Below are 25,729 nucleotides of genomic sequence, written 5' to 3'. Positions count from 1 at the left end.
TTACAAAAAGTAGAAACAGATTCAGGGAAATTAACTATGTCCCCAAGATCACATAGTAATAAGTGATGGAGCTGGGGATTCAAGCTGAAAGGGTTTTCTTGGGTTTATATTGAAGTTTATACATTTTTCATTTCACAATCTGTTTAAAGAAGGGTGCCAATCATTGGTAACAGGATTGGGGTAGACAGTCCTGTGTTCTTGAAAACCTACTGCATTCTATTTTTTTCTGGAAAAAGTAGTGCAAACTAAAGAGGAAAAAGAAAAAAAAATCTGTCCTTCCGTTTTTTTTTTTTTCCCTTTGTGCTGTCAACTAGGAGTTGGTTTAGTGAATAGTTTTGCAAGACTTGTTTCACTTTGTTTCAGAGGAGGCTGAGCCACACATTTCAAACAAAGGGCAACCAATTACTAACTTCTGGTTGCTAGGTGTGGTCCCCTTTCAAACTCCATAAAATCAGAAGCACAAGGCTTCACTTCTAGTAGGAAACGTTCGCAGTTGAATCTCTCTTCAGTGCTTTGGAAGAAGTTGGAGAAAAAGGGTAAGTCTTAGTTTTCTTTTTAGTTAGTTTTGATTGTTTGGAAAACTTTTTCCATCCTGATGTTACATGTTACTGCTTCTCTAGGGTTTATGGCTGCCTGCATTTCGTTATGTTTTGATAAGTCTTTCTGTAAAATCACATTGGGTATTTATATTTTGGAAACCACTAAATCGTAATGTTTCGTTTTACTTAAGAAATACAGTTTTACAAATATGGACCGTTTGCTTAATACTGGCTTATTGTAGTGTTGAGGAGTTAGCATGGAAAAAAAGGGAAAGAATGTGTTTTCCTCCCACGAGTTATACATTTCCAAGAGCTGTGTGGGTCTTACATGGAAATCATGATGGAGGTTGGATACTTAAGGGCAGTTAGCACAGAAGAGCAGAAGTGCCAGAGGTGGGTTTCAGGAAACTGTTTCAAAATAGCAGGATTTCTTAATTTTCTTTTTCGGTAAGAATCAAACAGACTCCGACCTCAGAGTGATAATCATGCCCTTTGTAATTAACATTTGAAATTACGTTATGTTTATTCTTGCAGCATAAATAAATAAGAGGATCCGCTTATTAATCATTTCATTTAAAGAGGGTGTGGCCACATTCTTATTCCTGTAGTCTGTGTCACAGACAGGCTTTTCCAGTGCTGCTCTGAAAACCTAAGGGGAAGGGAAATATTTTCTGGGTGGCGTCAGATTAAGTTCTTCCTGTGAATGCCAGCTGGGTCCTCCAAAAATTATTCTGTTTAGTAGTATCTAGATTGTGAATGAGAACTTATGGCCATAAAACTCCCCAGAAAAGCACAAAGCAGATCTAAAGCAGAGTTTTTAACTGCTGTTGGATATATTTGCAGAAGTGAGAGAATTTGAATCATAATATAGCCAGCTAGTGTTCATTACAAGATTTCCTCCAAGACTTTTTCTCTTAGCCCATTTCGAATGTTAAATTAAATGTCCTGAAGTCTGACTTTTTAAAGCTAGCTTGATTAGGAAAGGTGTGCTTTTTCTTGCCTTGTTTATATCTAAAATTACACATGGACTTTGAAAAAAGAACATTCCCCTCTGCACCCCGGAATGTTATTTTGGTAGCTGGAAGAGAAGGCACACTGTAAGATGATTCAGATGTGGTAAAGTGCTGGTTTCCTGATTCTGGAAGGCAGCCATGCTCACCACTATACCACCAACGCAGGTTTCCTGATTCTGAAAGGGCCTCCTCTCCAGAAGTTACGATACCACCCTGGCCTCAGGCCCAACCACAGGAGGTAGCCAGCCAACACCAGACTGATGTGGACAAAACAGTTTATAGTAACATTATTCAGAGTTTCATGCTTCTTAAGTACCATCTCAATAAGAAGATCTGCAAAGGTTAATTTCTGTGTATGACCTTAGTTTGCTGAGTTGGTTGTTCTTAATCCTCTCTAGACCCTAGAGTTGTATTTGAAATCAGAGCTAAACAGCTAAGCCAATGGAACTGTTATTTTTCCGTGATTAAACCCAAAGTGGTTTTTAGAGTAAATGAGTTCATTTTTCTTTAAAATGGGATAAGATTTTATCTGAAAGATCAGAACAGATACAATTTACATAATATCTTCCTTAATTATGCTAATTTTCTTCACCTCCATCCACTTGAGGTGAAATTTAAGTAGACACTTCAGAGATCTCAGCATTTTAGATACTGTTTGTTCCAACACGCTTACTTTTACAAATGAAGACCCCTGGAGAAGTTTAAAGTTTTCTCGAGGCCATACAGTCCGTTAAAGAGAATCGAAATAGGGTTCAGCACTCCTCAATACTTATTTTTATATCCTATAGTTATGGGAAAACATTTGTTAAATGTATAGATATGTTTCCTAAGTAATTAGCACTGGTACACTGCTGATTGATTCAATAACACTTATTACCATAGTGAAATCCAGGGATTGGAGGAACCTAGTGAAGGGTGGGTTAGCTCTGCTCTCATGGTAATCCTACTGGGGAATACAGATAGGTCAATAGAAGGTAATTATCCAGAATGGTAGGGGCTAGTGCAGTAAAGGAAGAAGCCTTGGGAGAACACAGAAGCTCATCCAGTTGAGTGCTGAACCAAGGAAAGATTTCTGGAGGATGTGAGGACATCTATGCTGAGTCCTTTTAGAAGCAACATTTTGGCATAGGAGAGAGAATATGGAGGAAGAAATGGTATTCCAGATAAAGGAAACACCCTGTCCAAAGACCCAGAAACAAAATATTCATGAGACTACGTTTTGTAAAGTGGTTCTTCATAAGTCATGCTGTTGTATAGTCTAATTCCTTCTCTCACACAGGTAGGTGTGGAAAAGATTTGTGAAATGTACATTCAAGGGAAAAATGGAGTACAAGCCAAATCATTGAAAAAAATAAACACCCGAGGGCTAGGGCGAACCCTGCCCCAGTCTCCATGGTTTCACTCTTAATGAATTTGATTCTCAAGTGTGAGCTATTTAAAAATAACATTGCTGCCACTGTCTTTTGGTCATTAGTTTAAAAGAATATGCAATCAGAAGGCATGGATTTATGTATGACTTAATGCTTGCCACTTCCGTCTAAAACACTGCCAGGAAATCACACCATTTTTCCCAGGTAGAAAATGGGAAGAAGGGAGTTGTCTGATGCAAGGATTAGTTGCTGTGTAACTGATCATTCTAGATCATACTAGGAAGGCGTGAGAGGCCACGAAACTCAGCTTCTGTCAGATCTTGGAAGTGGTCTTTCATGAGGTCAAGAGAGATAGAAATTGTGATTAACAACAACAAACAAACACTTTTTGTAATCATTTTAATCATTCAGAAGAGCTGCAAGAATATTGCACAGAATTACCATATCCTTTATACCCAGATCCCCCAGTTGCTAATACGCCTCGTTTGTTTTATCCTCTTCCCCCTTTCCACCCTCTCAGTGTATTTTTTTCTGGAACATTTGAGAGAACATGACAGATATGATGTCCCTATGCCTCTAAATGACTTCTGTCTCTATATAGTAAAAAAACAAGGACACAACAATAGTGCAGTTTTAAAAAATCAGGAAACTAACTTTGATACAAGCCTTAGTTTCTCAAATTTCGAGTTGGTGCAATTACTAATGTACCCATTTCTGGAATGCCTTTATCTTCTAGTTTAGCAAGCATGGATCCTGCATTCTGCCTAATATATTTTTATGTGTCTTACCCTCTTTAATTCCTTGCTGAATGAGGAAGATCTCTCTTCTGAAACATAAATATACAAAAAAAGACTCATCTCTAGAAAGTTACACATTTATGCACAGATAAATGAGATCGGTTGGCAGTGCACGTTCACAAACACATTTAGAAGAAACTCTGAAATATTAATTTCCATATAGGTCAGCCTATCTATAAATGACCAATTTCATCTTCAAATTAGATGCCGTTAAGAGCTGAGATAAACTTGGTTTCAGAGCTCATTAGTAGCCAGATTTTATACACACACACACACACACACACACACACACACACATAGAGCCAAGGTATATTATTAAAATAAGCTCTTAATGACCTACTATAAACACTGCAACTAAAAAAAGAAACAGAAAAAAGAAAATCTTTTGTGAAGTCATAGAATTATCTAGTTTACTTTTTGAACTGTAGAGTTCTATTTTCTAGGTCAAATTATTCTCTGAATATTAATCATATCTGATATTTGTATAACATGTAGCAGTCTATAAAGTATGTTTATATATATTATTTATCTATAGTTAAGCCAAGTGTTATCTTTCTATTATTGAATAGGTTAATGCTGGTTTTTATGCAGAGGGTAATTACTGAAGAGACCGAATGGTTTAGCAATTCAATTTGGCCAAAAAATTTTTTGTTTTTAGGGAGTGTGTGCGCTGAGGTGGGTAGAAATAGAGGTGTATGGGGGAAGACTGGGGGAGGGGCAGAGGGAGAGAGAGAGAATCTCTAGCAGGTTCCACACCCCATGTGGAGCCTGATGGGGGCTCCATCCAACCCTGAGATCTCCACAGAAGCAGAAATCAAGAGTTGAAGGCTTAATCGATTAAGCCACCAAGGTGCCCCACTCCCTGCCTTTTTTTTTTTTTTTTTTTTTTTTTGGCCAAAATACTTCTGCTGTGGTATTTGCAAGGTTATGCTGCAACTGTTAAAGATTTCTACTAATATATGCAGTTGACATTAAGCAATTAACTATTAGTACATGATAAAATCTCTTTCCTTCAGGGCAATTTCTTATATCCTGCCACTATTCCTGTGTTTTTAAGCTAAGATCTAGGAGCTATTATTTGGCTAGATTGAGATTCTATTTTCCTCTCATTGCCTTTCTGAGATGGTCTCTTCAGACTGCTTTTCTTCTCTAGGCCATGATTTTAGACTATCCAAATTGTTTCAGATGACAAGTTCTAGGAACTCAGAAGATATGTTACAAAGCTGTCTCCTCTGTAGACTCTGTTGTGTCAGACAAATTATTCAGTCCCCTTATTTTTGTTGTTCTGTGTTATGTAAAGAAACTGATGCATTATGTGAGCATTTTTTAGAAGTGAAAAAATGAAGGAGAGGAAAGTTTTCATAAAAATTATTTTGAAGTTGTGAGATTCATTTTTAAAATTATATTTGACAGTATTCTTAGTCTCTGGTCTCTTCTGAAGTTTTTGTTCTGCTTGGTTTTCTAACTGAAAAGAGTGGAAATACTGGAATGCTTATTTTGCTGATGGGAAAATACTTTTCTAAGTGACCAATCGCATCAGTCATTTTGAGGCTTCTACTTTATGAAGGGCATAGATGAGATTATAAAAATGGGAATTTCAACTACCAGAAACCTTGCCAGAAATTGCTAGACGTTCTGGATGCGCCAACTAAATAACTGGAAAATGAAACTCCACGTGCCAACAGCAATTGCACCAGATTACGACTGTAATGGGAACTAAAGCCTTGTGCAAAATTGTATATCGTGACTTTACCTCAGGAAATAACTTCAAATTTATCAGTTGCGGGGGTGGGGTGGGGAGGAGATTACTTTAAATGAATGCACAATATATTGGTTCTTCTCACAGATGACAGAATAGTAATTTGAACTATCCCCTGATAATTAAGTGAAGATAGTTTCTGCTTTAGATATGATTTCCCTCACGTATTTAATCTCATTACTTGAAACTGAGGTTATTTTTCAGCAGGTGTGGCTGAAATACTTTGTCTGAACATGCTGTTCAGGGATCAGGTTATGAGTCTTACTCCTCATGATTCATTGACCTTCATATCAAGAATTTAAAACTACTGAGATTACCCTTCCAAACTCTTTTCAGATGTATTCACGGTCATAGTCTCTAGAGGGATAAACAAAAGGGTATGGAGAGATACATCGACCTTAAACATGGACTCCTAAAAACACATCCCCAGACAAAAAGGATCACTGGTAGCTTCTTTTGTGGATAAAACAGGGAACACGTTAGGTTTCAAACATGCTTCAGATCTTAAAAATATAAATGATCGATTAAATAAAAATGCTGCTGAGCCATGATAGAAATTCAAAAAATTTCAAGATAGAGTTTGCCAAAAGGGGGCATCTATGTTGCAACCTTTACCCTGGTGCTTCCTGTGAGAACAAAGAACCCGTTACAAAATCTGAGTTTTTTTGTGTGTTGGGTGGGAAAATATGAACTAGTATTTAGGACGGCTCAACTAGGAAGCAATGTGAGTATAGCAATTACTCCAAGTACTGAAATAATCTTATATCAAGGAATGGAAAAGGAAACTGAATTATTTGAGGGAGAAATACCATATTCAGATGGTATTTCTGAATCTTTATCAAACTTCTTTAACATTTTGAGTCTGAATCTGAATTTTGAGACAGACAGCAGACTGCCACAGATGGTTTTTACCTCATAAATGTAAAACTTTATGCTCTTTCTCTAGCCATTACTTTTCTTTAAGCCCTCACCAATCCTACACAGATTCTCTAAAGGTCTACAAGCAGTCTCCAATCTTTCATCCTGCCCATCTCTTAGCCATTCTCTATGATACAGGATAAGTGATCTTTCTGAAATATAAAAGGAATCATGCTGCTGTCTTTTTAGAAATCCATTCATGTTTTCCTAAAGCTTTGGAGATACATTTAGACTTCTTTGATTGGGCTTCTGTCAATATTTCTTGCTTTGGTAGATTTCTTTCCGTGTCCCAAATATGACAACCTCCTCTCTGTTTTGTTCTCTTTAACTTTTCTGTCAGGTTAATAATGACTCATTTCAAGAGAGGCTCAGATCAGCCAGCACAGCCTCTTAGCTTTTGTCTTTTCGCACAGGAAGCACACACTTGCTGAGACAAGGATGCTGTTTCAATATTTTCTGGCCCCTCAGTGCTCGGTGGATGGTCTATAAATTTAGATCAGTGAAGTAAATCACCAACTCCTCTCTTCAGCCTCTATGTTTACTTGTAGAACCATATGACCCCTAAAGGCTAGGACTGAATATGCCAAGAGCCACGTGTCTGAGTGGAGGCTATGGGTTTCTGTTCCAGGGCAGGACCCTCCTTGTAAAAAGCTTACATCTAGCATTTTGTTATGCTCCTAAAGTAATCCATAAGTAAGGTCAAGGCTACTCTGCGTCTTGTGTATGTGAGAGAGTAGGGTGATACAGATATATAGTCAGTTTGTGTTTTGTTATAGCATCTACTTGTTTTCTTTCCAGATCCTTCTTTCAAAATGGCAATGGTATCAGAATTCCTCAAACAGGCCTGGTTTATTGAAAATGAAGAGCAGGAATACATTGTAAGTCAAGTGACCATAAAATAACTTAGTTAAAGATCAGAATAGAAACTAATGAGAATGAGTAGACCTGACTCCATTTCTCTCTCATCCACAGAAAACTGTGAAAGGATCCAAAGGCGGTCCTGGGTCAGCAGTGAGCCCCTATCCTAGCTTCAATCCATCCTCGGATGTTGCTGCCTTGCATAACGCGATAACAGTTAAAGGTAAGTATGTCTTCCCCAAACAGTCCCCTCCTGGACGTTTCACAATGGCCATTTGAATGGCTATCAAAAAAGGGACATATGCGGTGGAAAAAGTATGTTTCATTTTGAAGATAAAAAAGATTTCTTTGTCAAACAAAGATGTATTTCTTTTCTCAGCATTTAGGAAATTTGGTCAAATCAGTACAATCTCTGTTGCAACGACTGATATTTTTACCAGCTCACTGCTAGCAGAAACTCAATGTGGAAATCAACTCTGCTCACATTTAGGGTTTCAATTGGGATCAAACAATGCAACACAGAGGGCCAGGAACAATTTCCTCTTTCTTTCTCCTTCAAATGGCTGGAGTGCCATCTGAAATGCTTCCCTTTAATACTGCCTCTATGTCCTAGGGTTCTGTCACTTATGTTTTTTAGTTTTTTAGAACTTCATTTGGACCATCTTGGTAATGAATTATTTTATGTCAGTTATGGATGATGACGAAAATTGCTTTTAAAGCTTCATGGCCTTTTATTTCCAGGTGTGGATGAAGCAACCATCATTGACATTCTAACTAAGAGGAACAATGCACAGCGTCAGCAGATTAAAGCAGCTTATCTCCAGGAAAAAGGAAAGGTAGGCTGGAGTGGGAAACTTCGATATTCAATTTCAATTACATTTATGTCTAAGCATGAATTTTGAAGCTAGTTTTTTCAGTCTCTAACTCTGTGTTCCCTTTACAACTAAGACTAGGATTACAGTATTTACCCATTTAATTGTAATCAATACTAGCAAATTTCTGGTTTCAGACATTAGCTGTCTTGGTTCTTTGCAGATGACTCCTCTAATGGAGACCAGTCTTTAACTTGAATATAACAAATATCAAGAGCACTGTTGGCAATAAGGACTGTGCTCGGACTGACGTGTTTTTTGCTGAAACTTAAAACAGCAATTTCGTGTCTAAATGTATATCCATATAATTCTACTTTAAAAGTAAGCTTTGTATTTTTTATACCAAAAATGGGCCATTTTTTTTTTTAAGGAGTGCAGTTAGAAAATGATCTAAAGGCAATGTCTGATGTGAGCTTATTTGAGCAGTGCAAACTCCAAAGTCTGGAAAATCACTAATGCATTATTTTTAAGGCATTCTTACTTCTGTTTCTATCCATACACAAACCCCTATGTTGGGAGCTTTGTGATTTCCTCCTCCTGTAAAAGATCAAGGGAAACCTTAAAAAAATCCTTTTCAAGTTAACAATGAAGCCAGTACATTGCACTGTAATCACTCTATAGCTTAAAAAAAAAAAAAATGAAGGTAACATTCTAAATACCATATTTTGTATCTAAAAGTTGGCTGGATTTAGAAATCTTGATCCTAAAGGTTAGGTAACCCTATATTGCTATATTGCCCAGCATGTCCGTTATTAGAAGCCCTGACTCTAATCTTTTTGTTTTAGCCCCTGGATGAAGCTCTGAAGAAAGCCCTTTCTGGTCACCTCGAGGAAGTTGTCTTGGCGCTATTGAAAACTCCAGCCCAGTTTGACGCTGATGAACTTCGTGCTGCCATGAAGGTAAATAACCTGGGTGAAGCAAAATTCCTTTCCTCGGCAGAATGGACAGGTCAAGTCTCCTTATATGTCCTTGTTATATCCTTCTACCTAGTGCTGGCACACCAGTCAGCAGGAATAAAATAAGTGAGTAGAATGAATGACATGTTGATGTCGGCAGCTGTATGACTTGCATTCTCCTCGTGTTATCTGTCACTGTACGGATTTCTATACATCCTTTTAGGTGTCTTTGTGCAAAGTAATGGCTTTAAACCCATTTTGTTTTTAGAGCAATATAATAGAGTTGATTGTGATTATTAAACATTGTGGATTTTTACTAAATACTATGGGAAATTTACTAAATGCTAGGTTCAAATGAATTCTGGGATCCATAAACTAGCAGACGCTTTTGAACAAAGTTTTTCTTGCATTTCTTTTTTTTTAATTCAGGGCCTTGGAACTGATGAAGACACTCTGGATGAAATTTTGGCATCAAGAACTAACAAAGAGATCAGAGAAATTAACAGAGTCTATAGAGAAGGTACATTTCAATGCCCAACCATCCAAGTTACCTCAGTTGGAAACTAAATCTGATAATGCATTTCTTAAAATTGAATGTGGATGTTAATGACAGGGCTTTGGGGATTCTGCAGTGTATAATATTTCTTCATTGTTGGGCACGGGTCTGGTGCAGGCACGCTGTTACAGGACCGTATTCAAGTTGCTAGGGTGCCGATTTATCTCTAGTTTACTGCAAAATACGGTCTTCTCATTTCTCAGAACTGAAGAGAGATCTGGCTAAAGATATCACCTCAGACACATCTGGAGATTATCGGAATGCTCTGCTTTCTCTGGCTAAGGTATACCTCCTCTGGGTCAGGACATACCTCTTCCTTTATGAAGAGTAAAATGAGATTCTCTCTCCCTTGAAATAAGCACTTGAGTCTCTTTTTCTCAAAAAATATTATTTATCTGATTTTAAGGGAATTAAGGAAATCCTGTGATTACATGCTAGAAAACAACTTACCAGAGAATGGGATTTTTTTCAGGGTGACCGATCTGAGGATTTGGGCTGGAATGATGACTTGGCTGATACAGATGCTAGGGTAAGCAAGTGCTGCAAATACTCCTGGAGCCAACTTTCCTATGTCGGATGGGTCCTGAGCTAGCTGGGGTCACCACTTGATGCCTCTACGTGAAAGCTACGTGAAAGCAAATCTGAGGTCCTCTGGAGACCGATGGCCCCTAGCGTTTATTCCCTGAACGGTGCACACTGTGTGTCTCCTGTGCTTGGAGAGCTCAAGAGAGAAAAATGTGGTCTTTATGCTTTTAAAAGATTTCACTGTCCACAAAGTAGGCAAGGATGGAAAGAAAAGAATGAGAATTTGATTTGTCATTCGTAAGGATCATTTTTTTGAGAAAACTCTGAATTTTTATCTTACCATGTATAAGAAAAGTAAGAACAATTTTTTAAGTTAAGTAGAAAGAGTAGGCAAGCACATCGAACATTCTTTTACCAGTGAACAATGGACTGGTTTATAGACGTTCAGTGTATATTGTAAAGGCATTCATTGTATGAAACAATTATAGTAAAGATACTATAATTATAAAAATTGTAATAATGTATTTATATACTTTCAAGTATATTGACACACATAGTTTTGGTGAGGTTGTTGGTTATTTATACACCAATCCATTGGCAATATTAGATAAACTGTGCCATTTTAGGGCCTGGATTTTCTGTTAAAGGAAAAAAAAAAAAAAAAAAGGAAACAAACAAAATACCCAACTATTACTTGCATATGCTTTCCTCTTGGGATAGTACTGTATCTATAAATTCCTCACAGTGAGTCAGTAGGATAGAAACTCATGTGTCCATACCCCTTCACAGTGCCAGTACACTACCTTTCACATAAGACATTCATTAACTTTCTGTTGAGTAAATGCACACATTCCAGACGTTTGCTTAAAAAGTCCAAAATACCTTATGTCCATCAGAAGTTGGGCCATTTTAACAGAAACTGTGTAAGCATTTAAAAAAAATACAAAAGTCAGTATTTGAATAATTGCCCATAATAAAAAAATGATTTTTATTTGCCTGTGACATTTCCGAATTTGCTTTCCATCTTAAGACGAACAGGGCTGCTAGATGTATATTTATGGAAGCTACGTGGATTAGTGTGGCCCAGGAGGATGACGGCAATTAACATTTCAAAGTTAACAGAGCATGCTTGTGCTAATAAGGCGAGGATTATCTTTTCCAATTACAAAAGAGGAAAGTCTGCAGTTTCATAAGATTAAATTATTTATCTAAGAGTATAGAGCAACTAAGTTGCAGAGTCAGAATCTGAATCCAGAAATTTTAATATCAAAATTCAAGATCTAGGTTATGGTTGTATTACTGATGTATTAGTTACTTTGAACAATTAAAAAAAAATTTTTTTAGAGGATCCCATGGAGTTGTCTTGATATAAAGCATCATCTGAAAGCAAGTTAATACAGCAAATACTTATTCTGCAAAAATATATTCAGTCTCTACTGTTTGCAGGGTTGCCTTAAGACATACTGTGGAAGATACTTGAAAACGAACTAAGGTCCCTATCTTTAAGGAACCTGCATTCTTGGCATTGCCTACTGTCATTGAACTAGACACACATGAAGCAGCTGCCTAGAAAATCTCTGAAGAGATCTAACATTCCTGTGCAGATATCAAGTCAGCAGACAGTCAGATGTTTATGTTTGTGTTTCTTTTTTCTTTTTTAAGATTTCATTTATTTATTTATTTGAGAGAGAAAGAAAGCACAAGCACAGGGAGTGGCAGAGGTGGGGGAGAGAAGCAGCCCGTGGGCAGGGAGCCAGATGAGCAGGGAGTCCTAGGAGCCAGGGGATCGACGGACGGCTCCATCCATCCCAGGACCCTAGACTCATGACCCGAGCCAAAGGCAGACGCTCAAGCGACTGAGCCACTCAGGTGCCCCTATGTTTGTATTTCTTGGTAGGCTTTGTATGAAGCAGGAGAGAGGAGAAAGGGGACGGATGTGAACGTGTTCGTGACCATCCTTACCACCAGAGCCTATCCCCACCTTCGCCAAGGTAAGAAGAAAAATTCCTGAAAACCGTTTATAGTAGATGCAGTTTTCTTGAGGGCAAATCAAAGAAAGGAGAGAGACAAGCCTTCTTCAGTGTCACTCGTACCAAGTGGATGTAGTGCTCCTGACCCTTTACTGCTATTTGTGCATTTGTCCAACTTTGTACAGCCACCATTCTGTAAGAGTTGAAACACGCTTTGTGACTTTGGCAGGCAGAACACTATTTAATTATCCTGACTATTTCTACTCCTCCCAAATATTTGGACTAGGTGTGACAAATATACACATACAACAGAATGAAATGACAATGAAGAAAAACATTAAACTCAAGATTACGTGGGAAACAAAACAAAACAAAACAAAAAAACAAAAAATAACAAAAGACAGAGATGCTCCCAAATCAAAAAGCACAAGAGTTCTGTCTTTCAAGCACTAGATTTGGAACCTTTCGGAAGCCAAGGCAAAGGGGGACATCCTACTGATTACTTGAAGTTCATTATCTCATAATAGCACACTGATTTTTAAGGATAAAAATAAGAGACATTTCCTGCACAGATCTTTCTATAAGGGAAGACCCATTTGGTATGGCATGTAGCTCTGAAGTAGTAAGTGTCATGCTTGTCAGTCACATGCCAGTTCTAATAAATGTCAGAACTTGCGAAAACTTCCCCAAAATATACAGGAGCACCTAAAATGGCCACATGAGCTACATTCCTAGGAGGAGATGACGTATCCAAAATATGCCCGGTTAAATGATTAGCTTTAAAATGTGTATTTTGAAATTCAGTCATCCAAAGGAATGCTTTGCGTCAGTCACCCTGATTTTGCTAGTTTGCTAGAGAACAGGATCCTTTGTACCTCTCTTAGTTTAAATGTCATATTCAGTGTTCCAGAAGTACCGCAAGTACAGTAAGCACGACATGAACAAAGTCCTGGACCTGGAGATGAAAGGCGACATTGAGAAATGCCTCACGGCTATCGGTATGTAGTCATGGAGGTGGGAGGCTTTTCTAACTTGAAACGGTCAATGCCGTCCCACAGTGAACAACAACAACAAAAACAGGTGCCTGGGTGGCTCAGCTGGTTAAGCCTCTGACTCTTCATCTCACCTCAGGTCTTAGTCTGCCGGTCATGAGTTCAAGCTCCAGGTTGGGCTCTATGCTGGGGGTGGAGACTCTTTAAAAATAAATGAATACACAAATAAAATTAAATTAAAAATAAAAAAAGCAAAAACTAAGATATAATGAACTTGTGTTTTATAGAGAGGGAATGTAGAAGATAACGACTATAAATATTTAGCTAAAACTATATAATGCCTTCTTAATATTACATTAAAATGTTATATTAAAGTAATATGTTTAATATAATATTTGAATATGTAATGTAATATTTATAATATTATAATAAAAATAATAATTTTTCCAAAAGGTGGACAAGTGGGAAATACTTTCTGAGCATTTATGTATGCCAGGTGATCCACCAGGCTGCGCATGGCTCGGGGAAAAGTCAGAGCAGTCATTAAGAACATGCGGTTTGGAAATAAATAAATGCAGATTCAAATCCTGATCTGTCACTTGCTGCTTGGGTCATCTTGGACAAATCCAGAGGGATTAGCTCAGTAGGTGTTCAGAATAAAAAGGCTTTATAGGGGTCCCACGCTCCCCCGATGACCTGGGAACCGATGTTCTAAAGCAGTGCTTCTCAAACAGGAAAGTGCACGTCAATCTCCTGGAAATCTTCTGAAAATGCAGATTCTGAGTTAGCAGGTCCATAGTGGGGCCTTCAGATTCTGCATTTCTAACAAGCTCCCAGTTTGTATCAGTATGTTTGGTCCATGGGTCACACTTTGAGTAGCAAGCCAGAGAATATTACTAATGGCTGTCTGTTCGTGTTTTCTCTGTGAAGGAAAATCCTATTTCCCTTAAAAAAAATTCTTATTATGACATGAAGAAAGTATTTACTCTATGCCCACATGACTTTTAACACCTGCCAGTTTCCCCACTTCCAAGGGGAGTTGCCATTGTGTGGATTTAAGATAGAGGAGATAGCGATGTTGTCAGTGAAAAGATTCCTCAAGACCACCGTCTGGAGAAAGCTTGTTATAGGCCCAGTAGCCCCTATTAAGTGGGGGATGAGGAACTTCGAGAAGTGGAGAATGTAACCTGGCTGGTAAAACTTTCACACGCGTCTTTCTTCTTGTGTGGTGACTGTGTCCACTAAAGTGTGCTTGTCTTGCAGTGAAGTGTGCCACAAGCAAACCGATGTTCTTTGCCGAGAAGCTTCATCAGGCCATGAAGGTATAACATTCTATTTTCATGCTTCGCTGAGGGGTGAAATTATTGTTTGTGGAGAGAAAAACAGAAAACTTCGTATTGTTTGAAAACCACACTTATTTTCATATCTTCCCATTAAAAAGAATCATTGTTCCACTGAATGCAAGAAGCAATACACAGTTATTGGAATAAAATTCTGTCAGATTTGTTGTATTTTTTTTACAGTTAAGGTAATCAGGTGAGCCTGTCAATAATTTGTGGTTTTCTCAGTGTTTGCATAAAACCTGAGTCAGCAGAGAAAGTTCTGTACCTTTTCTTTGATTGCATGATTTTAGTAACCTACTTCCGCTAAGGTTGTGGGTTTTATAATTTCCTCCTTTCTAAGTTTCACTTGCCTTTTTTATTATTCTGTCATCCATGCCCTAGATTCATATTTCATTCTAAGATTTTAAAATGTCATTTTAATACAGAAGTGGAAGGTGTTATTGAGATAGATTTGCAATCCCACTTCAGCGACTTTCCTTTTTTTTTTTTAAGATTTTATTTATTTATATGACAGAGAGAGATCACAAGTAGACGGAGAGGCAGGCAGAGAGAGAGAGAGGGAAGCAGGCTCCCTGCTGAGCAGAGAGCCCGATGAGGGACTCGATCCCAGAACCCTGAGATCATGACCTGAGCCGAAGGCAGTGGCTTAACCCACTGAGCCACCCAGGCGCCCCCCCCCGCCCCACTTCAGCCACTTTTCATTTGAACTTTATTCTCTAGCATGCATCAGGGTGCCACCTGTATGCAGGTATTGTGAAAAGTTATTAGGTTGTCTTTTTTTTCCCCTTTGCAACTCCAAAATAAGGAAGCATCAAGAGAAAAAGTGGGGGGGAGAGGGAGAGAGAGCTAACCATTCAGTTAATGAAAAGAGTCCTTCTGAAATGATACATGATAGGCATCGTGTCCCATGTGGTAGGCAGTGGAGTCCCAGACCTCATGCCTGCTGCTATCTAGGCAGGTCATTATCTAGGTGGGTCAGGACGAACACCTAGTATGACAGAAGAGCAGGAGGAATCAATGTCGACTTGCTGTCTGCTAAACGAAGACCTGAAACTTGAATAGGAGTTAACTAGATGAGAGCAGCTGCGGAAGAGCTGGAGGGAAAAGCTGGTCCAGGGGAGGAGTCAGCATGACTCTTCAAGATCATGAATGTAATGAGGCCATTGGTGCAGAGTCCAGGAGGTTGTGGAATTAGGCAGGCATTGTAAACCCAGATAAAATGATTCCTTTTCAGCCTAAAACCAGCCAAAGACCATGGGGGGTTTTAAACAGATGGATTCAATGGTCAGATTACAATTTAGAAGGTTCACATTATTGGTAATTTTTGAATAGTTTAGGCCAAAAAAAGCCTGGATGATGGAAGACAGTGAGGAGGTTGTAAAAGTTCTTACATACAGCTGATGCAGCAGTAGGTTTCCTGTTATTTTATTTCCACCTGTGTCATGTGTGTGTGTGTGTGGGGGGGGGGTATTTTAATGAATGAACAAAAGAGCTTCACATTCAGACCTGCCCCCGCTTTATGAAGAGTATGCTCTGAATATGACATTTACCAACACTGCTTTTAAACAGGGTTCTGGAACTCGTCATAAGACCTTGATCAGAATCATGGTTTCCCGTTCTGAAATCGACATGAATGATATCAAAGCGTGCTACCAGAAGCTGTATGGTATCTCTCTCTGCCAAGCCATCCTGGTAGGTTGTGATTTTCATAATGCTGCCTCCACAAATGGCAGTCCTCTTTGCAACTTTTCCAGAGAAAAAGTCTGACTTACGTATCTGTGGATTTTATATGTAAAATTAATTCATAATATTAGGATATGTAATTTATAAGTAAATTGAACTTTGATTGGACCAGTGAAAAACTACACAGATTTTTCAGTAGCCATGGAAATACTTAGTTTCCCGTATATAAATTTAGCAACCAAAATATTTTAGTAGGGAGATATAGTGATTTATTTTGCAGTGAATATCGATCAGAGATTAGAAACTTAATTTTCTAAGTTTTCCTTAATTTTGTCACACATAATGTGTTAAAACATGCATGTTTAAATTTTCATTATGATGTTAAGAATAAAGATAAAGACAAGTCAAGGTTTTTAAACTTATTGAAAGATTGAAAGATGACTATTTCAAGTTAAGTTGTCACTTACACTGGATAACTAAATCTACCAAGGAAAGGTGAGAAAATCACAGACTTATCACTTTCTCCCTGGTGAGTGAGTCAGATAGCCTTTACTATGATATGAAATTATGCTGTGTTAAGCTCACTCAATTCTGTGTGATATTTCATACTTGGAAAATAATGGCTCTAATATACAGCATGTCAACATAATCTGAATCTTGAAAGGTACTTCTTTTTATATAATAATTGATTAACAAATATCAGTTATCTGCTATATTAATTATATTACTTAAATGATATTATAAAAGATCCTGGAGTTTGCATATTGTGATATATGTTCTATACCTGTTAATCTATAAATACACAATTCTTCTATAATTAAAAATACCTTATGTTGAATACGGTTTCAGATGGTATTAAGTATACTCTATTTCTTAACCAACAGGATGAAACCAAGGGAGATTACGAAAAAATCCTGGTGGCTCTCTGTGGAGACTGACATTCCTTTGATGATCGCAAGCTTCTTGATCAGAAGACTTTTAATCCTATCTTTTCATTCCATATCATAGACTTAAATGGGAAAGTTTTCTCAGCGGGATTATATTCTAGCTAAATGCTTTCTGAAAAATATAGCCTATAAATCATTTTTATATCACAACTCCATATAATAGAAGTTTTTTTTTAAAAAAAAGAAAACAACTATATTTATCCCAAGCTATAAAAACCTCGTAAGCAGGTTGTTCTAGTAACATTACCTGAGAAAGATGTTTGTGCAGTAGAAAATAAAATGATTTTGCAGGACAATTGTGAATCATTGGTTCTCTATGTATGTGTGTGTGTGTGTGTGTGTGTGTGTGTGTGTGTAAGGCAGTTGTTTAACTTTGTATCAAGGAAAGGAGCTTGAATCCTAAATTACAATAATTTAATGAAATTGATTTTGCATACTAAAATTACTAAGAAATTTTAAAATATTCACAGAGTTGGAAAATGGACTCCTTACATTGTGTCACCTGGGTGCAGATAATTGAGAGCATGCCTGTGTCATAATGGATTTATGGCATTGGCATTTTAACAATCGAACATTCTGCTGTTTCACAAACCAGTGTGAAGACAAAATGATAAGAGCAATGAAAATTTCTCTCTTTTTAAAAAATGGTAGTTGCATGCTGAGTTTTCAAAGAAACTGTCAAGCTATTTCCAGAGTAGCTATACCGCTTCACTTTTCCATAATAAATGAATAGTTTCTCCACAACCTTGCCAGCATTTGAAATTGCCACTATTTTGCATTTGATACTGTTTATTTTTTATTGTTAAGTTTTAGAGAATTCTTTTTATATTCTAGATAGTAGTCCTTTGTCAAATACATGGCTCACAAATGTTTCCTCTTAGTCTGCAGCTCGTCTTACTTGGTCTCTCTCAGAGCAAACGCTTTAAATTTTAATGTGGTTCAGATTTTCAATTTTTTTTTCATTGACTGTGCTTTTGGTGTCCCATTTACAGACTTTTTACAGACCTTAATCTCTGAGAATTTTCTCCACTGTTTTCTCCTAAGTTTTATAGTTTTCCATTTAACATTTAAAGTTTGTGATCCATATTGAAGTAATTTCTGTGTGAAGTGTGAAACTTAGGTCAAAGCTCCTATGGAACAATCATGATCGCTTGGGTCCTAATATATCAGCCAAATTGAAGCTGGCAGATATGCTGATTATTACAGCCTCTGAATTTTTTAGTTCTTTTGTTATTATATAAGGTACCTCCTTTGTGTGCTTTTTTTGGTTGGAGAAGTACCTGAGTGGGAAATCAGAGGGCACCTGGGGCTGCTACATCGAGACAGGATGAAATTATCAAGGTATTTTTATTAGCACTATTCTAAAAAATAGGGTCAAGGTGGTATGAATATTTCTGCTAGCCAGGACTGCAACCACACCTCTTCCTCTTCCTAATTAACTTGGGAGAAGTTGCCTAAGTGAGTTCCTATCTTTTTGGCTGCCTTTCACTCCTGTCCGTTGACTGCTCCTTTCTGCTCTCCTCTAGATGATTCCGAAGACTTTATCATGCAGGTTCTCTTGCCTTCCAACTTATGGATGAAGTTAGTGGTAGAAGATGGGAGATGAGGAGAAGGTGCTAAATTATTTTATTATCAAAAACTAATAGGGGGTTCCTGACTATATTCCATACACTAGGATAGGTAAGCAGATACACAATTGCATAGTAGAGTAGTAAGTAGTGATATAAAGATAATTCTTAGAAGATAAAAATACATAGCTCTCCATGATCCATGCAAGGACAAAAAAAAAAGGGTCATCTTCATTAAAAGGGAGCACTGCTCTGCAAAAGACACTGCTAAGGGAATGAGAAGACAAGCCCAGGAGAAGGAGGAAATCTTTGCAAAATAAGTTATCTGATAGAGGACTGATTTCCAAAGAACTCTAAAAACTCAACAGTAAGAAAACAATCTAATTTTAAAATGAGCAAAAGATCTGAATAGGCACCTCCTCAAAGAAGATATAAAGATGGCAGATAATCATACAATGATACTTAACCTATCATTAGGGAATTGCAAATTAAAACAACAATGAGATACTAGTACACACCTATTAGAATAACCAAAATCCATTTCATGTGCAGCAGTGGGAACTTTGATTCATTGCTAATAGGAATGCAAAATAGAATAGCCATTTTGGAAGACAATTTGGCAGTTTCTTACAAAATTAAAAGAGAGTGTTATTGTAAAATTCAGCAATGACCTTGCTAGGTATTTACTCAAATGAGTTGAAGACTTATGTCCATACACGAACTTGCACGCAAGTGAATACAGTACTTTTGTTCATAATTTTCTAAACATGGAAGCAATCAAGCTATCTTCTAATGATTAAAAAAAACCCTGTAGTACATTCATACACCAAAATATTAGTCACCCATCAAAAAAATTACCAGCGAGACATGGAGGAAAAGACATGGATGAATCTTAAGCACATATTGTTCAGTGAAAGAAGCCGGTTGGAAAAGGCTGCACACTATATGACTCCATCTATAAGATGTGATGAAAAAGGCAAAAGTATAGGGACAGTAAAAGAGGAGTGGCTGCATAAGGGATTAGGGTGAGGAAGGAAGGGATGAACAGGAGAATCACAGGACATTTTTAGGGTAATTAAAATATTCTGTATGATACGGTAATGGTGGATCTATTATGCATCTGACAAAACCCAGAGAACTTTACAACCTACAGAAATGTTCAACATACCACAGACCACTAAATCTTGGATTTTGGTTAGTAACAATGTATCAGTATTGGTTCATCAATTGTAACAATGAGCCCCAGTTAGTAGGAGCTAAGACAAGGTGTTATAAAGAAAACTAAGATAGAGATAGGGTGTTTGGAACTCTGCATAATTCTTCTGTAAACCTGAAAGTGTCCTAAAAAACAAAGTTTATGAAAAACCAGTTCTCAACTTTTGAAGCTTAAAATAAGTCCAGAGGCAAAGAACTGTGCATAAGATGACAGCATAATGTAATGATTATTAATACAGACACATATGAAATATTTTAGCAAAATAGGAAATAGGCAACAGAACTGGGGTAAAAGGTAGAAAATAGGGAATGCCTGAAGAACAAGTGGTATTTCATTTTGTTGAAAGATTAAATGAATACATTTGCTTATCAAGAATCTTTCATCGTTAAAAACTATTTTTAGTGTTTAATTTTCTTTTACTTAGTCCTCAGGCAAATCTGTGAGGGGGGTGTTATCTGCTTTTTATGGATGAGAAATCAAAAGTTCCCAAAGGTCATCTGACTTGCCCAGGTTCACACAGTAGGTGAATGAATGAAAGTAAATTTGAGCACAGATCTCCTGACCCCAGATCCATCTTACTGAAGTTATCTGTGGGAAGAAAGGCCAAAGAACGAGCGAGACTGAATGAGAAACTACTTTGGAAGCTATGTTTTTTGACAAAGATGTTATTTTAATAATAAGTAAAGATAAGAACATCTTCTTCTGCTTACAGTGATATTTGTGTGTGTGTGTATGTGTGTGTGTGTGTGTGCGAATCTACTTCACAAGGCCATGAAAAGCAATTTATTCACCGTCAATTTTTTTTTTTGATAGCTCATTTCCCTTCAATGGTTAGGTTTAAAGGAAAAAAACGATTGGAGATAAAAATGTCAACTATTAGTTATAAGTGTATTTATTATCAGGATTTGATTGACAATGAGAAAGAAAAAGATGACAAAACATCTCAGGCTCCATGACCAGATACTGAAATTAAACACGATGCTAAGAAATCAGTTTTTCCATGTGGATAAGATAGTCCTCTTGGTAAACCATGGTATAGGTTAAACCTCTGACGATATTATATAAAATGGTTAAACTCTAGGAAAACTCCCCATTCCCTCCATTTTTGTTTCTAACTCACACTAAGACTTCAGCTCTGTGTCAGGACAGCAGTTCTTCCAAACTTTCCTTGAAACTCGAAATCGTGGTCTGGCCTTCGGCCTCAGTGCTTCTGTAATACTGTATTACAATTGCTGGCTCAGTTGTCCTTTCCCTCTCTAATCTTCTGAAGGAGAGGGGCTGTGTTTGTTTTATTCACTTCCGTTTTTCTCGAACCCTACCCAGTCCCTAGTAGATAGCATACACTTAAATATTTAAATTTGTAAATAAGCAAACAAACACATAAAACAGGTAGCCAGCATTTTGCATTTGCCAAAAAACCTTCCATTATCCCTTGTTGTCTGATAACGTGAATTTTTGTAAAGCTATAGTGATTTTGTTCACTCACACACAGACACACACACATAATACTTGCTGAGTCTGGCATGGACGAGTAGAAACTATATACTACTAGCGATAACTTTCTCAAAGAAAATAGTGATATTATTTTCAACAATCTACATAAATATAGGCATAATACAAAAGACAGACTATTTAACACTGGAAACCATCCACACCCCATATACTACTCATTGGTCTTTTATCCCTTTCTATCTGGGCTCCACACACATATGCTCTGCACACTTCATCTATGGCTAAAATGTCCCCTAAGGTAGTTGGTCCTTGCTTCTATGTTAGTTTTATCTATCCTCATTGGTTTGTTTGTTTTCTTATGATTACAAAGTCACCCTCCTCTGCTCTTTATATCCTATGGGGCACCTCAGGTGACACCTCTGTCACCAGAATGCCGAGGTTAAGTACTCTGAACAGGACTCCCTTTTGACTTTTCTTCTTCCTCTTCTGTCCTTGTTCCTACACACCTCATATGGAATGCACAGGGATATTTTCTGTGTACATATCACTTAATTTTGTGGTCCTCTGTAATTAACAAAAAAAGATGACTAATAGTGGCTAAATAAACATTTTTCCCCCCACAGGAAATCTAGGGAAGACTACTGCTTGCATTGAGGCTGAACAATATCAGGAAATCTCAGGCTTATTTGGCATTTGCCTTATGTTGGTTATCTCTTGGACTCAACGTGGCTGCCTAGAGCTTCAGACCTCATGTCTGGGTTCATCATGTCTGGGAACTACTCAGGTTCCCTCAACTCATCCTTTTACTTAAACGTGGATCTGGATGAGTATGTGTATGTGCTGATACGAAGCCATAGGCATCTATAAGCTTAAATATCAGGAGAATCCGTTTGGTCTTTGGTTGCAAGAAACAGAAACAGATTGGCTAACTTACAAAAGAGGGATTTACAGATATGAGTGTGTTGGGGTAAGGGACTAGGAATGAGTAGAAGACCAGGAGTCCAGGTTTAGAAATAGGCAAGAACCTGGGAGCTATGAAGGGATGGGAAGCATGAGAGAAAAAGCATAGCAATCTGCTTAGGGCTCCCGTACCCTCATCATTCTGCTCGGTGGTGGGGAATCACCACCAATGCTCTCTCCTCCTGGTGAGGCAGTTCTGGCGAGAGGAATCTCCTACAATCAGAGTTCACTGGAGCTAGAAAAATAAGGGCCGGCCAGGCATCTCTCTCTTTATATGATAATACATATAAGTCTTCTCCCAGTAGACTAGATTGAGCTTCCTTACAGCATGGTGTCCTCGGGAAGTAAGCCCGCTGAAAGAGCCGTTTGCCACTCCAGCGCAAGTGTTCTGTCTACCAATGCAGAAGCTACATCACCTACAACCTAGCCTCAGAGGTCCCACCATTACTTCTGACACATCATTTTAGGTTTAAGCAAGTCACAATCGTGCCTATGTCCACCGGGAGGGTAATTACATTTCAGCTTTAAAAGGAAAGTCGCAGGGTCCTGGATGACTTGGGGAAGACCAGCGATATGGTGACACCCATTGTTGTAAAAAGATGACAGGCCATGGATAAGGCACCAGAAAATCTTTCCTTTCCTTGTACCATTGCTTGCAATATTGTCCATGGAGCGGCTGTGCAAGTTCACAAACTGGCAGTGCTTTTAAAAAGTCGGGAGTCTCCTATTCTGGTCATTGTGATACAAGAATTAAATAATAATCTTGGGAAAAATATTTGTGGGGATGCTGATAAGGTATGTTCAATTTCCTGGCATAACTATAGTTCAAAAGATGACATTTAGCAAATGAAGGTTGAGATTAATTATGCTTTTTTTAAAATGAAAATCATAGAGCATTGCTAGCAAAGACAAGGGAGAAGAAAAGACATCTGTGGATACCTGTTAAAGGTTCACGGTCACATGGGAGTGGAGTAGTACACAGAGCAGTGACTTGGGGGCAGGGAGATCTGAGTTCTAATCAAACCTCTAGTGCTTATTCATTGACTGTGGGGATGATAATGACCTTTTCTAACCTATTCTTCTTCATCAATAAGATACCATTACTACTACTACTTCTAGTACTATTGTTACTAATACCTACCTTACAGAGTTGCTGTAAGGATTGACCTAATGAAATTAAAGTAACATTTAATATGTGCGTAAGAAATTGGAGGGACAGGTAACATTAAACCACCTGAGAGAAAGTGAAAAGAAAAATAACACTAAGATGATTAGCAACGATAGGCCGAATAGTCAACATGATTGAATGAACTTTTATTTTCCCTCCAGCTCTTGGTACGATATAAACCTTATGGTGATTAAATTGGACAAAGCTCATTCTCAGCTCCAAATTAAAATGACTTAAAAAAAATACTGGAGCACCTGAAAAGAAATCCTTGTCCTGGAGTTTGTGCATCTCCTTCAGGCTGAGCCAGAAATACAGGAAAAGAAAGAGCTTGTTGGTGTCTGGAAACCCAAAACGCAGTCATGTGGAAACTTGGATATTGACTCAGTGACCAAAGGGACACCTTCCAAATCCTTTCTTTAACACTGATGTGTAAACAACACGCCTTCCTACAGTTGTCACCACTGTTTACTTTTTGACTCAAAAGTCAGTGTCTGGGACGCCTGAGTGGCTCAGTTGGTTAAGCAGCTGCCTTCGGCTCAGGTCATGATCCCAGCGTCCTGGGATCGAGTCCCACATCGGGCTCCTTGCTCAGCAGGGAGCCTGCTTCTCCCTCTGCCTCTGCCTGCCATTCTGCCTGTGCTCGCTCTCTCCCCCTCTCTCTCTGATAAATAAATAAAATCTTTAAAAAAAAAAAAAAAAAAGTCAGTGTCTTCACAACTATAATTAAGAATCACTCATGCTGCTTGATGCAAAGCCCAATCTTACACGGACTCTGCGGCTTGGCCAAGTTTCTTACCTTCTCTGTGCTTCAGTTTACTCATCTGTAGTGATGAGTGGTGATGAAAAGTAAGATAATCAGCTTCTAGCACCAATTAAAAAACTAAGGAAATATTAACATGAAGTAGGAGCTGCTACTGCGAGGGGTTAGCAACGCATGTCTACCAATAAGACCTTCCTTTATTATGGTTGTTTGTTATAATATGTCTTACAGTATCAGAAATGTCAGACCATTCCTAGCTACTACAAAGATAAATGGCTTCATGTAGTAAACTAAGTCGTGGATTATAGTCTTTATATTCTTATCTCAATCTAGATTATTACATTCGATAGTGTCAGCTTTTAAAGGAGTGGAAAACTTATCTTTTTCTTTGAATAGGGAACCACACATGGATCCAATGTAAAAGTAGGGGGAGCATCTGTGAAAAGGGGCAGAGCAGAATGCAAAAAATAGATATGAGGGAAAAGGAAATGAAAATGACTTGAATATATCTGCACATGAAGAATTTCACTGTGTGTGTGTGTGTGTGTTAGTTAGGTCCTGCGGCAGGAATCCACAGAAACTCAAGCTTAGTCCCAGGCTGAGTCATCTACCACATAACCCATCTGGAAAGAAGGCTGTTTTGTTTGGACCTGTCTAATGGAAATAGTCTCTTGCTTCTAACTGGAAACAATTACTGCCATTCCATTTTCACAAAGATTGTTAACAACTGGAAATTCTGTGTTGTCAAAAAGGAAACCAATTATTGAGTTCAAATGTCTCAATTTTTATACTTTAAAAATCTTTACCCCGTGCATCTTCCTTTTAACTCCTCCAGGTTCAGTCCTCTACTTTCTAAATCTATTACCATAGAAGTAAAACATCAGAGAAGAACACACAAAATTTCTCCATATAGTCCTAGAAAAACCAACTGCTATAGTAATCCTCAAAAGGAAAAGAAAAAAAAAAAAGCAAATTTAGTTGTTTATCTCTAGTGGGATTAAAAAAGAAGAAGAAGAAGAAGTCATAGCATAATATAAAGAAAATATAGCCAAGCATGGCTGCACAGCAAAATAAAAATGTAAGGGTCCTTACCCAAAACTTAACAATTTAAAGATGGTGGGAGCAGACCATTAAACCAAATGTGGGGCCATTCTGAATGGACAATTTCTGAACCTAGGCAACTGCACAGGTTTTATACTCATGAAGCTGACCCAGAATGTAAACTCTTTAAAAAGATAACTTTATGTTATCTAAAAATAATCTATTCATCAGAAACCTTCATACTCAGTTTAAGGAGGGGAAACATGAACTTTTAGTGCCATCTGGTGTGAATTTTAGTCTGATTTAATCATTGTTTAGATACCCTCTACCTGTCCAGAAAAAAAAGAGCTTAGTTTCTGTTTTTCCTCCATTTTTTCCCTTGGCTAGTCTCAAGGATGTTTTGGAGTGTGCTTAGTGGAAGGGGGTCATTGCAGAGGAAAGGCTGAGGTCCCTGGCTCAGTGTTCCCTGGCCTTTCTGTTTGCTGGCTAACATCTCTTTTCTACTTGGAGGACACTTGACACTGGA

The 25,729-nt window shown here is 37.9% G+C and overlaps 1 protein-coding gene across 1 annotated transcript; it reads left to right on the top strand.

The window, feature by feature from the left end:
* Positions 1-346: 346 nt before the first annotated feature.
* On the top strand, positions 347-17,334 carry ANXA1 (annexin A1). Its single transcript, XM_032307251.1, has 13 exons — positions 347-536; positions 7,195-7,274; positions 7,369-7,477; positions 7,996-8,090; positions 8,912-9,025; positions 9,452-9,542; positions 9,782-9,861; positions 10,051-10,107; positions 12,001-12,094; positions 12,976-13,071; positions 14,329-14,387; positions 15,978-16,100; positions 16,976-17,334. The coding sequence occupies exons 2-13, from the start codon at positions 7,209-7,211 to the stop codon at positions 17,027-17,029; spliced, it is 1,038 nt and encodes a 345-aa protein (XP_032163142.1). The 5' UTR covers positions 347-536; positions 7,195-7,208; the 3' UTR covers positions 17,030-17,334.
* Positions 17,335-25,729: the final 8,395 nt, after the last annotated feature.

This window comes from Mustela erminea, chromosome 12 (assembly GCF_009829155.1).
Source record: "Mustela erminea isolate mMusErm1 chromosome 12, mMusErm1.Pri, whole genome shotgun sequence".
Taxonomy (NCBI): domain Eukaryota; kingdom Metazoa; phylum Chordata; class Mammalia; order Carnivora; family Mustelidae; genus Mustela; species Mustela erminea.
Note: the sequence above shows the minus strand (reverse complement) of the source record. Positions and strands in the feature narration are given on the sequence as shown.